The sequence below is a fragment of the Agelaius phoeniceus genome, chromosome 21 (genome assembly GCF_051311805.1).
Source record: "Agelaius phoeniceus isolate bAgePho1 chromosome 21, bAgePho1.hap1, whole genome shotgun sequence".
Classification (NCBI taxonomy): Eukaryota; Metazoa; Chordata; class Aves; order Passeriformes; family Icteridae; genus Agelaius; species Agelaius phoeniceus.
In genome coordinates this window covers 1,596,482-1,613,324 of record NC_135285.1, presented here as the reverse complement: position 1 = coordinate 1,613,324, position 16,843 = coordinate 1,596,482, and the positions used below count along the sequence as shown (strand labels likewise).

The 16,843-nt window shown below is 44.5% G+C and overlaps 1 protein-coding gene across 5 annotated transcripts in view; it reads right to left on the bottom strand.

The window, feature by feature from the left end:
- PNPLA7 (patatin like domain 7, lysophospholipase) overlaps positions 1–16,843 on the bottom strand; it is a 134,348-nt gene that overhangs the window by 109,277 nt on the left and 8,228 nt on the right. For 3 of the 5 annotated variants that reach the window (XM_054646220.2, XM_077188923.1, XM_077188925.1), the window contains 6 exons: positions 15,873–16,032; positions 14,309–14,389; positions 7,815–7,943; positions 6,430–6,510; positions 5,772–5,910; positions 4,749–4,841 (listed from right to left, as the gene is read on the bottom strand). In XM_054646220.2, the coding sequence (XP_054502195.2) occupies positions 4,749–4,841; positions 5,772–5,910; positions 6,430–6,510; positions 7,815–7,943; positions 14,309–14,389; positions 15,873–16,032 (683 nt within the window). The remainder of the gene's footprint in view (positions 1–4,748; positions 4,842–5,771; positions 5,911–6,429; positions 6,511–7,814; positions 7,944–14,308; positions 14,390–15,872; positions 16,033–16,843) is intronic. The other 2 variants (XM_054646221.2, XM_077188922.1) reach the window with 2 other exon arrangements.

Below are 16,843 nucleotides of genomic sequence, written 5' to 3'. Positions count from 1 at the left end.
TGGAACCAGAATTTACACCATTGTGAGCTGTGACCATGTGACAATACCAGCCTACCATGAAGGGCTGAATTCCATAAACTGAATTTCAAAACCCCAGTTTTTATTTCTGAAGGGTTTGACTCCTTTCTCCCACCCCAGCCAGGCCAAGGGAAGAATCCCACTGCCACAAATATTCCCATCAAACTCAGAGTATCCTTTCCATGTCATCTTGAGGAAATGGCCTTGAATTCTGCCAGGGGAGGTTTAGAATAGATATCAGGAAAAATCTTTTCATGGAGAGGGTTGTGAAACACTGGCACAGGCTGCCCAGGGCAGGGGTGGAGTCACCAGCCCTGGAAGTGTCCAAAGGACATGTGGCTGTGACACCTGGGGACATGGTTTAGTGGTGAACACAGGGTGCTGCTGGCCTGGCTGTTGGCCTTGAAGATCTTCAAGGTCTTTTCCAATCTTAACCATAATTCTGTGATCTAAAAATACAAACAATCAAACCTGCCACTGGGATCATAATAAATAATTTAATAATCAGCCTCCAAACAAGAAACCCAGCAAGTTGACCCAAAGTTGATTGTCATGAGCACTTACAAGCCATAAGATATAAAATAAAAATAAATAGTAATGCTGTTGGTGCTATTAACTGAATTTCCTGGACACTGCACTATTGTATTTGCATTCCCCCCAGACAAAGGCAGGAATGATGCATCTGACTCCATGTTCTCACAAGGCTAATTTATTACTTTATGATACTATATTATATTAAAGAATACTAACTATACTAAAGAATACAGAAAGGATTCTTACAGAATGCTAAAAAGATAATAATGAAAACTCCTGACTCTTTCCAGAGCCCTGACACAGCTTGGCCCTGATTGGCCCCAGAGTGAAAACAACTCCCAGCAGAATGCAATGGAACAATCACCTGTGGGTGAACAATCTCCAAACACATTCCACATGAGCACAGCACAGGAGAAGCCAATGAGATGAGAATTGTTTTCCTTTTCTCTGAGGCTCCTCAGCTTCCCAGGAGAAAAATCCTGGGCAAAGGGACTGTGAATGCTACAGTGCAGCATTAAAGACCCTAAATCAGCTACTAACAATAAACTGGGGTAACAGAAAGAGCAGCTCCATTTGAGCTGCTCTGACTCCCTGTCCATCTCCCTGCCCCCCCAGATCCCAGGGTGAGCCAAACTCCTGAGGGCATTTTCAACCCAAGCACTCAGGTTCTGGCCCCACAGGCAAGGAAAGCATCTCCCCAGCCCTGCACCCTAAAAACCCAGGGAGAGGAGCACAGGGAGGCATCTAAGGATGAGAGCTGCTGTCTGCCCAAAGCAGGAGCCCTCCCTGGTGCCCACAGGGATTCCTGGAGCTGCTGCAGGACGAGCTGCACACCCAGCCAGGAGAGCAGGAGGTGCTGGGCAAGGGGAGGGATGGATCCTGCCTGAGGAACCCCACACTGCTGGGATGGGCACTGCACAAATGGTGTCACCAGGATATTTTCTGAAAAATCCTCTTTGGCCAGGATTTTCTCCTGGGAAGCCGAGAGGCCTCAGAAAAGAATGAAAACAATAATGATCTGATTGCTTGGGAATGTGGTCTGGAGATCATTTACCAACAGGTGCATCTTGGATTGGTTCCATGTGAATTGTTTTAATTAATGACCAATCACAGCCAGCTGTGTCAGACTCTGAGTCAGTCATGAGCTTTCATTATCATTCTTGCCAAGCCTTCTTATGTATCCTTTCTCTTTCTTTAGTATAGTTTTAGTACAGCATTCTTTTAATAAAATAAATATAATATAATAAATATAATAAATATAATAAATATAATTAATGTATGTTATAAATATAATAAATATTATATAATAAATGTGATAATTATAATAAATATAATAATTATAATAGAATAAATATTAGAAAGTAAATATAATAAGTATTATATGATATATGATATAAAATCAGCCTTCTGAGAACTTGGAGTCAAATTCTCATCTCTCACCTCGTCCTGGGGACCTCACAATGGCAACTGCCACAGTCCCTGGCAGCATTCCTGCCTCGTGAAAGGGAAGGAATGAGAGACTTCACAAACTGAGCTGCTGCCAGCTTGATGGAACTAAAACTTTACCAACCCTCTACACAAAGATGGAGGAAAAGATAAAATGCCTGTCAAGGTCACAGTGAGCAACACTTTCATTCCAGATTTTAAGGTGCAGGCTTCTAATTCAAGAGGGTTTTTGTGCTCTTGACTTCCAAGACACTATTTGTAAAAGCAGACCACAAAAAAAAAAACAGATTTATAAATAATGACTGGAAACCTACAGCTGATACAAGGTTTTAATTCCTTGCTGTAAGGACCTCTCACAAACAGAGCATGGTCTGACAAATCCAAATAATCATTTCATGAGTCAGGGAAAGAAAATACATAAAAAGTTGCAGCAGTGGTTTCCCATTGCTCACCAAGGGAATCTCCACAGAATTTCAAGGTGTGCAATAAAATGACTCGACAGCCACTAACATCTACTGAAACACCCATAAGTTAAAAAACAATAACACAAAACCATTCAAGGCCAGGCTGGGTGGTGCAGAGAAGGTGCCTTCCCTGCCACCTTCTGCCAGTGCCACATGTCAGGGCTCTGGGGAAACAGCTCCAACTCTTTGGGGAAAAAAACCCCACCAAAACAATAAGACAACTTCTGTTAACTTAAAAATAGAGTTAGGAAGGCTTACCTCCAGGGACAATGAAGGGGTGAAGTTGTTACATCCAAAAGGCCCTGCTGTTTTATTTCTGCTTTCTAATTCCCCCTACCTTTCTCCACCCAAAGTTAGTACACTTATAAAGCAGAGTAGCCTGAGCTGGCAGAATCTCATTCCCTCATCTGCTATGCTTCAAGCTAGATAACCACACAAAAAACCAAACAGTTTACAGCCAGCCCCAGGAGCAACTGAGGCAGAAGTGTTTTCTCCCAAAGCAATTTTTAGCAGTGTTTATTAATTCTAACAACAAGCAAATCAAGGAGATGTTGAGATAACAGCACTTCTTTGACTCTAACAATTTTCTCCTCTCTGAATTAATAATAAACATGATCAATATTCCATGGAGTCTGAACACACAGTAAGCAGTGGAATAGAATCTAAAGCAATATCTTGATCTTTTCATTGCAGACATCAAGACACTTTCTGTGCAAGCTAAACAGTGAGAAAAAATCAGCTCTGTTAACTGAGGCAAATCATAATTACCCAATTAGATATGCTCCTTCTGGCAGTAAAAATTAATTCTCTCTATCTGCTAAGCTCTGTGTATCTTGGCATAACTTTTATGACACATAAAAGGAGAAAGGAAGGACAAATGGACATACCCACTGAGAGGTTTGCAGGGATCATACCAGATTAAAGCTCCTAAGAACACACAGGGACTGTCCCTGAAATGTCATAGGGCTGCCCAGGCAGAGCTCACTGAAGTGCCTCATTTACCTGGGGAAGGGGCTGTGTTTAGGGCAAGGATTATTAATTTACCACTGAATCAAATCTGCTGGTGCATTTTGTAATTCCTGGTGTAAAACAACCTCACACACGTGAAGATCAAGCCAAGCCCTGTGTGGGTCAGTCAGTATTTTCTTTTAATTTGTCTCCCTGGCTTAGAAAGATGTTTTACTCACCCCAGCCAAAATCCTATTTCTCCATCACATCCACCCCTCTGGACAGTGACATGGAAACCATGAAGAATCTAAGTGGGACCCTTTACACTTGCCCAGAGGAACTGAAGAGGAAACAAATGAGCCCTCCAGTGTTAAAACTGAAGGAATTTCCCATTGCTCTCCTCTGTGCACACCAGCAGCTTTGTGTGGCAGCAACAAGTGACACAAACCTCACCTTGGGGAAAGCTCTCAGTGCTCAGGGCTCCCTCAGCCTGGCTCCCTCCTTCCTCCAAACCCTTCAACCTCTCACACTATGTTCCTTTCTCCTAAGTCACTCAATGGCCAAGGTGAGCAATAAAAGCATCTTCTAAAGTACCCAGGGCACCTTTATTCCACTGATTAAACATCTCTCTATTAACAGTACCCGAGCATGAGCTTGGATTCCCTGACAGAGCTTAATTTATTACTCAGCTAACAGAGACAGATGCCTGTGCTCTGTGATTCCCACAAGAACTCCAGTTTGTCCACCTTGAAGCACAAAGCTGCCCAAAACACCAAGCCCAGAGGAAAATGTCTACAGTGGAGTAACTGAAGTTCCCCAAAATGACACTGCAGCATCAAAGCAGCTCAGCCTCATAAATGTTTCCTCAGAGCATCCCATGATCCATCACCTTTATTATCCTCTCTACAGAACATTCCTCTAAAAGCAGCAAAGCAATGTAATGTGCTTTTTGGGACAATCAGCCAAGCAAGAAATGTGTGTCATCTTTTATTTGAAGGATGATGGCCTATCATCATAATTCAGTTTGTTTCAGTAATATCAATTAATAAAGCTCCTCATTTGCAGGTCTTGGTAGCCAAATGATGTTCCCCATTGCTGGTAATGACAGCAAGGGAATGCTCTCTGGGATAATAGTCCATTTGTTACTAAATAATTTTTTGACCAATGAGTTATGAAGCAGCACCACTGCAAGATGATTATCTACCATGAACAGGACTGCAAGATGATTATCCACCATAAACAGGAAAATTATCTAACCCAGCACTCCAGAGATCATGTGGTTTCCCCCATGATTAGATAAATTACATATTCCCCACAATTTTGCCAAGCACTACTTACTAGAAGCCTCTGTAGAGCCTGCATAGGGAGGTGATGAAAGGCTTCTTCTGAAAACATGCTCAGAGTTTTCTGCACCAGAAATCCTCAACATGTCTGAAATTTAAAAGCAGATGTTGTAAACACAAGGTATCCCCTAATAAAACAAGTTTCACTAACAATAAGAACCTTTAACTAGCCACTATTTAAGGCTGACTTAAAGATTCTGAAACGTGGACATTAAATATTAAATTTATTATTAAATTAAATTAAACCTTTTTCCTGGTTTTGATTTAATGAATCTTTTTCCATCTGCAGAGGCAAAATTCAACTCCATCTATTTTCCTGGCTTTACCTTCAGTACTGAGTCTTTAGGCTGAAAAGACACATATCCAGCAATTCTTCTGCTGGTGTCTAGAGAGCTGAATTTTCCCAACTCCTTCTCTGCATTCAAAATGAGGAGTCACTTATTTTTCCCCCTTCCTTCATCCCTCAATATCATTAAGAGCACAGTAATATTGCCCCATTGAAGCTAAGAACTATCCAAAGGCTTCAAACCTGAAATGAATCCAAGACAATCCTTAACTTTCTGATAAAATAAAAATCCTTGGCTCAATAGCAGTGACATCAACAGTGGATCAAATGTAGTGAAAGGACACAGGGGAATGGCCTCAAGCTGAAGGAGGGCAGGGTTAGACTGGGTTTGGGGAGGAAATTCTTTACTATTAAGGGCAGTGAGGCCCTGGCCCAGGGTGCCCAGAGCAGCTGGGGCTGCCCCTGGATCCCTGGCAGTGCCCAAGGCCAGGCTGGACAGGGCTGGGAGCACCTGGGACAGTGGGAGGTGTCCCTGCCATGGCAGGGGTGGCACTGGATGAGCTTTAAGGTCCCTTCCAACCCAAATCAGTCTGGGGTTCCATGCCAGGACTGAAGGGGATGCCCAGGGTGTGAGCAGGCCCCAGGGGACAGCACAGGCTGGGATTCTGTGAGTAGTACAAAAATTAAAGAAGATGCCAGAGGACAGCTCCTCCATGTTTCCAGAAGCATTACCCATTTCCAGGGCTTCCCCAGACTTTTCAAGCTTCTCTCCACGCTCCTCCTCCAAAGCACTGGGTGTTTGTCTCTTCCCCACCTTGCCGGCTCCAGCGCTGATGCCGCTCACGGAGATCAGGGGGGTGCCCTGGCCCTGCTGGGAGCAGGGGGGACAAGCAAACATCAACCACCCCTCCCTGACACGTGTTCCACACCCTGCAGCCTGCACAGACCCCCAGGAACTGCTCAGCTTGTGCTCCTCAGCCCCAGATCCCCAAGGGGGGCTTGCCCTGGGATCTGCAGCTCCCTCCCAGCGGGGCCTGGGGACTCCCAGCTTGACACTCTGAGCATTCCCTGTCCCTCTGCCACCACGGGTGCAGCATTTTCCACACTGCTCAGGCAGAGGTGACATCATCAGCAAACATCAGAAGTGCTGAAGCACCAGCAGAGCACACTCATCACCATGGAATGATGCACTTGGGAAGTTGAAGCCTCCCCACCAATCCCCCAGGCACCAGTGTAGGCTGGGTTTTATGGGCTGGTTATACAAGTGCCTCAGTCCTCAAGCACTGTCATTATGAAATTAATATGTAGCATTTGCTTTATGACCTTCTGGAAGAAGGAGAAGCTCTGTGTGCCCTGCCAGGAGAGCAGAGGGCCTGCCCCCCAAACTCACACAGCTGAAGAGCTCCGTGGTCAGCCCTAGGTAGTTGTGCAGGGCCAGGAATGTCACCCTCTGCAGCCTCACCATGATGATCTGCAAGCAGGGAACAAAGAGGCAGCAGCAATGGATTTAGCATTCTCCCACACTCATTCTGGCATTTAGACACAATCATGCACCAGGGTACCTGAAAGCACTCTATAAAATACAGACTGTACCCTAGGCTGAAATTCCTTTTTAGCAGCTGATAAATTCAGACAGAGACAGATTCAAATGATTTACCAATGACTTCACAATCATTTGATGGCATGAGAATCCAAAGTCTTACTCCCAAACACCAAATGCTTTTTGTTTCCTATAAACATCAATAGTAAAAGTGCCTTGAAATAGAAGCATTTGCTTCCAATTTTCCTCTTCATTAAAAAAATTATTCCAGCTCTCCCCATAGAGAACCTGTCCCACTGCCCCACAAGCACTCAAAGCTAACACTGGCATCAGTGGCACCTTCCTCTGCCCTGCCAGCTAATTCCCACTCCTGAGCCATCTCCTCTTTTTTATCAGCTCTCACAGAGCAAATTAATTTGGTGTTAATGATCTGTTCTCCTTCAACCAGCAGTATGAGGAGGTTCATGTGTTGCTCATAAATCATCCAGAGACCAGAACAGTTCGCAAGGACAAACAGATTCAGAAGTGATGGCAAAGCAAAAGGACAGCCCAGAGAGACTCGTGGGGTCACCCTGTGGCTGCTACACCTGTGGGACAAGGCACCAGCCCTGGAAATGCTGAACCTGATCCCTGCACCACCTCCCACCTGCAGGAGATGCTCCCTGGGGAGCTGTCTGAGCCCTGCAAAGCAGCAGAAGGTGAGCACAACTGACACAAAGCACAGCTCTTCCCTCAGGTGCTGACAGAGGTGTCTAAAGTGAAAATTCACATGTCAGTCTGAATTTTGTGACCGTTCCAAAGCATCAGCCCTCACCAAAGAGCTCCTGAGGGTCCAGCAGTCCTGTTTCAGGACATGTGGCAGTCTGTTCATGACTCTCAGCCATTCTGGAGCCTTCCTGGTGCACCCCAAGCTGCAGAGCCCACACCAGCAGCTTTCTACTCCCTAGGGACCGAGGGACTCACACTGCAGGTCTGGCTGATTGATGAGGGTACCCCAGGCAGAAACTCAGTCCATGGAGATATACAGATACAGAAATTGTTTTTTCCTGTTTGGGATAATACTGGATTATTAAGTCTAAGGTTCAACAGCCAGCAGAACAAGTCCAAATCTTGATAAGATGTGCTGAGCAGTTCTGTATCTAGCAAAGGATGGAGGATGAGCTTGCTGAGCCTCTAAACATCCTCCTGTAACCTGGAAATGAGAGTGGTTCCCCTTCCCCCTCAGCTCTACCTACCTGCACCACCCTCACAAGGGTTTCAGGGTATTTCTGGAACACATCCTGGAAGGCACTGGCTGGAAGCCTCAGAATTGTGGATGGAGAGGCTGCTCGGGCTGAGACGGTTTTATAGGGAGCAGGGTGACCCTAAGAGAAAGTTCCAGAGACAGGGGGTTAATCCATCCATGATCCAATCCAATTCCTCCCAAATTCCTGCTTTGCTGCTGTGTCTGACAGACACCTCTGACCACAAAGAGCCTTGGGCTGGTGCTCCAGGACCACGGGGGTGCAATGAGGGTGAATTCACACCTGCATCAGAGACAGGGCAGGGAAACAAGAGCTCCAGGGAGCTGCATCAGGGTAGGGCAGTGCCAGGATCTCAGCTGTGACACAGCTGAATTACACAGCCAGCCTCTGAAAGCCCACCTAGTCAAGGCTGCAGAGAAAAGAGGGTTTGTTGATTTTATTCTCTGTGCTGACAACCAAGTTATTTGCTGCATAAACAACCCCAGACTCACACAACCAGTGAAAAACACAACAAAATTGTACAGCAATTACAGACATAATGGAGGAACACAAAAGACAGGCAGACTTCTTGTGTTTCAAGATATATATATATACACATTTTTTCATATATATATACACACTTTAAATATTCCATGTGACAAAGCCAAACAGCTTCTCTTTACTGGAGACACAGTGGGTCTAGACCATCCTGTTCAAAGAACAGATGGGGAACTAACAAACAAATAAAAAGTGGGTAGAATACAGAGATTTTTTTCACACTGGAAGGCAAGCCTCTGGGTTTGGATCTTCCCCCTTAAATGAGAATAGATTTTAACAAAACCTACTGCCAAACACTTGGATAAAAAGACAGACAATATCCCTTTCACCCACTCAATAAATGCTGGAAACAACATCTCTAATTCATAAATTAATTTACTAATCCATCAAATATTGATTTACACAGTATTGATAAGATAAAATGAGCCTTTTTGCAGCACAGAGCAGGAGCAGGGGAAGAAATGGAGTTCCTATTTTAACAGCACCTCACAGCTCCAGCAGCTTTTCCCCTCCAGAACAACACAAGGCACCTTTTTCCCAACACTGACACACAAATGTTAAATGCTGAGTACAAACCAAACTGCCTGCAAGACTTGCAGAGCATCACACAACTCAACACAAGCACTCTGAAGGAATTCCTGCCTAAAGAACCCAGCCAACCAAACAAGAGACTTTCTCTAATCACTCTGGAAAATAAACCTGCAGCTCTGTCTGCCTGCTGGTCTGGAAGGCTCCGTGAAGCAGATTCTAAAATTAAATTAAATTAATTGGAACCAATTTCTTAATTACACCAACTTCAGCTGACCTTTTTATAAAATCTGGGGATGATATTAATAGCCTTGATTTTCAAGCTCCTGAGGGATCTGAAATTTTAAACATCTCTTTGACCTACAGTTCACAGCTCCCAGTGTCCTCAGTTTTCCCAAGTTTCTTTTAATTAAGTAAAGAAATTAACAAATAACATTTCTGTGCTTTGGCTGCACCCAAAAATAAATGCAGCAATCTTCTTTTACAGGCCAGTTTGAAATCTGGCTTTACATGAAGAATTAATTTGGACTACCCATACTTACACGTAAAAGAAAATGTATACAGTCTGCTTTTAAGCACTGCATTTGCCATCAACCGTATTTTCTTCCAATCTCTACAGCAAAAATATAGTTAAAAAAACCAAGGAAATTAAATTTTTATCAAGTTTAATGGGGTTTCATGAGTTATTCCAAAGAGAAGACTGAACCCTGGGTATCCCAGAACTCTGGTCTCTAGTCTACCCAGTAAAGTATTTGGGTTTTTTCTGGAAAGTGCTCAGTGCTGACAACCTCAGAAAAACAGCTTCAGGATAATAACAGATAACAATGCAGAAGCCTTTTTCTCCAAAGAACAGCCCATTCCTCTGAGTTTTCAGCATATAATTTTGCCTCTCTGAAATCCCTGCATGAGAGCAGCTCTTCTGAAAGGGCCAACACCATGGCTAATGGGGCTGGGACATGCAAGAGCTGTCAGGGGAGTGTGAGGAGCAAATCTCCCATAATTGTCACTTCTCTCAGCTCTAATGTTATCAGCAGCACAGGGAGAATACCACGTTCAAATTATACTATTTTGCAATCACACACTGAGATGACAAGAACAGTTAAGTTATAATCAGTTATGAAACAGGGTTTTCTTCAACAGAGAACTTTTTGTTCTCAGGGCAGGTAATTATTTACTTCTGTCTCGTTCCAAGAGCTGAGGCATCACCTCCAAGCAGCAGCTGAACACAGGTGACAGCTTATGGCCAAATCCAACCAAGTTTGGTCAAAAAATCTACTGCAAGAAACATGGATGTTTCACATTCTCCCATCTGCAGTGGTAGCTCCTTTTTGGACCCAAAAATCTGAGATGTTCTCCCCATTTCCATGGTTGGATTTTGTCTTCCTTTGCTCCTTCCTGACATCCTCTACCTCAACATTGCTGCACCCAAAGCTCTTGCAGCCATCAATCACTTCTTTATAACCTCATCCATCTTGTCAGCCCTGCAGGCTCACCTTTATCCAAGTGTTTTTCCAGCTTCTTTTAATCCTGACTTTCATTTTTTCCCCCCTTAATCACTGCCATTTGATCAATATTCCTCACAGCCTCTTCTTTCTCCAACTTTCTTATTCCAACTATGCCAGCAGGCCCCTGTTTTCTTAAGAGCATCTCCACATGGAGGACAAGAGAAGAGTGAACCCCAAATCTCCAGGAATCAGCATCACATCTCTGCTGGAGCAGTTCACTCTGGATGAACATTGACTGTTCTGGGAAAAGCTCTGGCTCACACACAGGCTCTCAGCAAGAGCTGCTGAAAACAGAGACATCAACAAGGCTCAGCTCAGAGATTTCTTTGGTATTTGAGGCAGTATCAAGTCAAAGTCATTAAGTGCACCTCAGAAATGTTCCAGAATACCAGGAAAGGGGCTGCAGCTACTTTGATTCAAAAGCTTCCAGTTTCTCCTCAGAGTTTGGAGAAAGCAGCACCAATCTCTTCTCAGAATAAGGGGAGCTCATGTCACAGCTGCTAACTTTGTATTCAGTAGAACTGAAGGGACTTTTCAGTTTAAAAGCTGAAAAATTCAATTAGAAAAGTACCACTGGTATGACCTTTCTTTTAAGTCCACCAACCAGATCTTGACACTTCTTGCAGCACCCCCAACATTCTTGCACAATTCTCAACTAAGTGAGGGACCAGCCTGACATCAGGTGCTGCAAAATCAGTCAAAAGAATCACAAACCCAGCTCAGACAACTGAAATCCTCTCTGAATGCACCCTTTCTTCACAGCACAGCCATGGGCTTGGTGGTGCAGTGAAATCTAATTCAGGTTATGGTATCTGCAGGATGTTCTAAGACTCACTCACTGTTTTGGGATGACACTGAGGGGTCTCCTCTATTTTGATCCACTGCTACTTCCTCTCTCCTTGCCTATTTTCATGCTACTCCTCTACCTAAAGTCTGCAAGGAACATAAGGAAGAGGAAAAACAGCAATGAAACAAGCAGCTCACGAAGCTGGGAAGTGAGGAACAAAAGAGTTGTAAAAATAAATGAGAACAAGTTTAGCAAAAAATATTTCAAGTTTTTTTCATTACAGATTCTTCTGCAGACTGCTAACTCTGTTCAGCACACTTTCAATCATTTCTATTTTTTTTTACTTACCACTGGTTTAACTAATGAGAAAGAAAAAAAATGTCAGAATGAGAATTAAAAATGAAAAAACCCCAACAGGATAAAAAATGAAAGACAACCACTTTTTTAGAAAACAAAGCCATAAAGCACTGCTACACAAGGATAACTTTTCTTATATTCATTTTAAACAAGCAAGAACATGACTGGTATTCATGTTCCTTTATGATGGCCCTATTATTTAGAATATTGTCATGAAGACAATTTAGTGGTAGAAGTAACTAATATGAATTTACAAAAATATTATTAATTTGACAGCAAGAACTAGACTTGTTACAGTCCAAATTATTCCCTTTCTACAGAGAAAACTGTGACCATGCTTAAAAAATGTTATCACCGTTGACAGGTTTTATGGGAACTACAGATATACATAATATAGATGTACAGATAATGTGGATATAGAGGTGTTGACTGCTTTTGGAAATGACAAAGAACACTTCAGAGAATCCTTTAACTCACAGAATTCACAGAATCACTGGGCTGGAAGAGACCTTCAAGACCATCGAGTCCAACCCCTGAACTCAACCCTGGCACCCAGTGCCACATCCAGGCTTTGTTAAACACACCCAGGCATGGGGACTCCACCACCTCCCTGGGCAGCCATTCCAGAACTTTATCATCCTTTCTATGAAAAGCTTTTTCCTGATATCCAACCTATATTTCCTTGGCACAGCTTGAGGCTGTGTGCTCTGGTTGTGTCAGTGCTGCTGGAGAAAGAGCCCAGCCCCAGCTGAGCACAGGCACCTTTCAGGAGCTGTGCAGTGATGGGGGCAGCCCTGAGTCTCCTTTGCTCCAGGCTGAGCACCCCCAGCTCCCTCAGGGCTTCCTCACAGGGTTTGTGTTCCCAGCCCCTCTCCAGCCTCGCTGCCCCCTCTGGATGCTCTCATCTCAACTTCCTTCCCAAGCTGAGGGGCCAGAGCTGGGCACAGCACTCAGGGTGTGCCCTCACCAGTGCTGAGCACAGGGGCACAAGGACCTCCCTGCTCCTGCTGGCCACAGCATTCCTGACCCAGGCCAGGAGCCATTGGCCTCCTTGGCCACCTGGGCACTCTGCTGGCTCATGGTCAGTCAGTGCCCCCAGGTCCCTTTCTGCCTGGGCACTGTCCAGCTACAGCTACAGCAATAACCCCCAGCCTCTGGCAGTGCAGGGGGTTATTGTGGCCAAAATGCAGGACTGGGCACTTGGACTTATTCAACTTCATCCTATTGGACTCTGCCCATCCCTCCAACCCTTCCAGGTCTCCCTGCAGAGCTGCAGAGCCCTCCTACCCTCCAACAGATGGACACAGCTCCCAGCTCAGTGTCATCTGCACATTTACTAAAGGAAGACTCACTCCCCTCATCCATGTCATCAACACAGATATTGAACAGAACTGGCCCCAGCACAGAGGCTGAGGGACAGCACTGCTGAGTGGCTGCAGCACCATTCCCCAGCACCCTCTGGGCTGGCCATGCAGCTCCTCACACACACAGCAATGGCACCTTTTGATGAACAGCAACAGCCAAGCATGGCAGAAACATGGCACAAGGTAAACATGAACAGCTTAGTAACTAGATTTATCTTCATCCTCTGAAATCCCATCCTGCCAAAATCCTTCAGGAAATCACCTTCAGGGCTTGGGTATTATCAAAGATGTCGAATTCAATTCCTTCCATTTAGGTATTCCTAAAGTGATTTCAGCAAAACCATCAGTCTAATTCCAACTGAAACCAAATCCACCAATTTTGCACTGAGTAGGATCAGCACTCAGCTCATCCTGGCCCCTGCCAAAGAGCACAGCCCTCAGCTGGCCACCAGCACCACTGATGTTACAAAACAAAACAAATCCATCAACTGGTTTCACAGTATAATTACAGTACTAACAACTGTCAGATTTGTTTTCATTAGACTAAATAAAACCAAATTCATTAAGCAACTCATCAAACATGTAAAAGCCTGGACTGCTGGGCCCCAACCTGGTCCTGCTCCTGCCTGAGAGGAATAGCAGATTTGTCTTTCCAAACAAGCTGTGGGGCTGCTGGTAGATAAAACCAGCACTGGGAGATAAAAGAGACAATGGGAAGGATTCCACTGATTGATGAATGGAAAAAGATATTTGCTTTTACAAATGAATTTTAGGTTTGCTGATAAATGAAATTAGACATTGAAAGATAAAAGAAACAATGGGGAAGAAAAACCCCTAAATTCTGTAAGAATTAAAAATGAAAAGGGAGGGTTATACATTAGAGGGAAATCTCTGTTATCAGGTGTATTGGGAAGTCTGAACCTCTCAAGTACCTCAGCCAGTGGGGAAAGAGAGAAGGGAAATGTGGCTGGGAAATTGGGGTAAAAAGGAGGGGGCATCCTCCAAAAATTTGACAGATCCCAGGGGAATGCCCCATGGCCTCTCCCTTTATTGGAATAAAGTAAAAGGACTCCTTTGTCTCCTTTTTGGACATAAACTTCTGATGTTTGTGGATTAATTTTCCTGACATGCCTGAGCTGTGATTTGAGCAAATCAAACTGTAATCTCAGTTTTCCAGACACAAAGGGATCACTCAGATCCTCCTGCCAACCAGAAGCAGCCAGTCAAGCACACATTTCACAAGCACCCTCCACACCACCAAGCTCAGCTTACTCTTGCAAAGGCCTGAGAGGAGGAGAATTATCAAAAAAGCCATTTTGCATCCTGATTCTTCCCTAGGAATGCCCAAGGGCTGCTGCCCCAGCCAGCTCAGTGGGAGCAGCAGGGATGTGCCCTGCCAGGACTCACCGTGATGACATCCAGGATGCTCAGCAGGCTGTGCACGCTGTCCCCTGCCAGCACCTCCTTCACCACCACCTCTGTTCCATCCTGCAAGCACACATACAGCATTACTGCAGCCTCACAGCTGCATTTGGGCAAACCAGCAGCATTTCAGAAAGCTCAGGTGCTTCTTTTCTCTCTGCTTTGATGCAGTTGTGCTAATTCCAACATGGAGTTTTAAACCAGCTTTCTAGAAGTGATAAGTTAAAAGAAACTATGAGCCAGTTTTTTCCAGGGATGTTGTGATCTGCTTGTCTTTGCTATGTAACACCAACAAAACACAGAGGCCCAATGAGCTCCCTTTACTGAGGGGTGACCTCTCAAGAGGTTGTACAAAACAGGAGCAGCAAAATGTAAAAATACACAGAAATCAGCAAATTTGACATAAACTCCAAACACAAGCCCACTAAACTTTCAGGCACTGGAAAACTGCTCGCATCCAAAAGTTAAACTCAAAGCTCAGTCAGGATGAAGGTAAAAATTAAAAATTTAACTTGGCAGAAGGGATGACATTGGCATCAGAAGGGACTGGTGCTCAACATTTTGAGACCCACATGGAAAACAAATGATCATCTTTTCTCCCATCTACCCAAAAGTCAATCTGACTCTTTCACCTCCCAGACAAACCCACTGACTCCTGCTGGACTATTCTGAGGTGAGCCTGGTCTCTCCTGCTCTCTGTGCCCAAATCCTTTCTGTAATGACCTTTAAAAGGTGAATGTTTCCAAGCCCATCTTGCACCCTGTCTTCCCTCAACAACTTCTGCATCTCCTGTGTGAGGATAATTCCAGCTGCCTCATCAGCTTTGTGCTCTGCTCTCTCATCTGAGACACGAGGGACTGCTGCAAACCTTGATCTTTACAAATACCACAGCACCAAAGAGCTGGGATTAATCCCTCCTAAACCACTGTGATTCACATGTCTAAGTTTAATCAATGCTTAATGATTCATGCCAGCCTATCTGCTGTGCCAACAGATTTCTCTCAGGAAGTGCAGAGCAGTGGGTTCTTGTTGGAACCCTGGATGCTGAGAATTTCAGACTTTCTGTGCTGACAGGCACTGACCCACAAGAGAACACTGCATTTGACCTAAGGCCATGGAGAAGGCTTCCAAAACTAAAAGACAGAACTGGGATTATGAGTGTGGAGTTTGATAGAAGTGTGTAGTATCACATGGTGGAAAACTCAGAGTTGAAGGTTTTAGAATACAGTAATATATGTAAGGCAAGATGGAGAGTTTAGGGTGGAGGCTGGTCCTTCTTCTTCACCTTCTTCATGGGTTTGGGTGGTTTTGTGTAATTGGATAAAAAAGTCCACATTGCAGGGCATGGGTAGTTGATTATTGGGTTAACAGTAAAAATAATTTAGGTGTCATTTCTTAATTGGACAGTTTATCCTTAAAAGACCTTGTAGAGAGAGAGCTACGTCTCCATTTATTACCTTGTTAGAGTAAAGTACTGCAGAACTCGCAGCTTGTGAGACTGTAAGACAGATAAGAACTAACAAACATCTGAGTTTGAACAGGTTCTTACACTTTCTTGGATGCAAACTTCCAGCTTTCCATCCTGCACCACGTAGATGCTGTCGTCCAGCTGCCCGGGACGGAAGATGTACTCGCCCTCGTGCAGCTGCACAAAGAACATGTGCTTGCACAGCTCCAGGAACAGGGGCTTCTCAAAGTGCCCAAGGACCCTGCAGCAAAGAAAATGCAAAGGCAAAACCTGAAATCACCACAGCCTTTGGAAAATCCTTCCTAAATTAGCAAAGCTCCAGCTGAGAGGAGAAGAGGAGCAGCTGCAAGGAAGGAGCACCAAAGAGCTCCCCAAAATAAGGTGCAAGAGCAGCAGGAAACACAGAGCTGGAAATGCTGGGGATCCCTTGGAGGAACCCTCCAAGGAATGCAGGCTCAGAAGGAAGGACAGCCAAACTTCCTCCAGCAAACACCAGCATGGCCTGTGAAGGGGGATAAAAATAAAAACTGGCCAGATACACACACTCTGTGAGAAAAGTCACCCCAGGAACTTCCCCTCTCTCTAAGTGCAGCTGCCCTGCCCATGGAAGCAGGACACTGGAGAAATACTGAAAAGAGGGAAAAGCTCCTGTCATCTGCATGGAATTGCAAGTTTGGAATATTCCATCTCCTGCTGGTAACGTGCACCTGGACTCCAGTCAGTCACTGCCAGGCAGAGAGAAATATGAGTTTCACACTTGATCACTCTGTACAGAGCTCCAACAGCTCACATTTATCAGGATCAATCCATCAAATCCTACTGCAATATCAATTAGTCATAGGAGACCATAATTTCACAGCAGCAAGTTCAGATGACTGAAATAGCATTTTTATTTGAGAATGACTGACCTTCAGGACTATATTATATCACAACTGGGAGGAAAAATGAACATCCACAAGCAAAACCAAAATTACAGATTGGAAGATCTCCTCTTTGCTGTGTCAGCAATTTAACCCCTTGCTGAAGGGCCATAAAGACCAACCCTTCTTCTG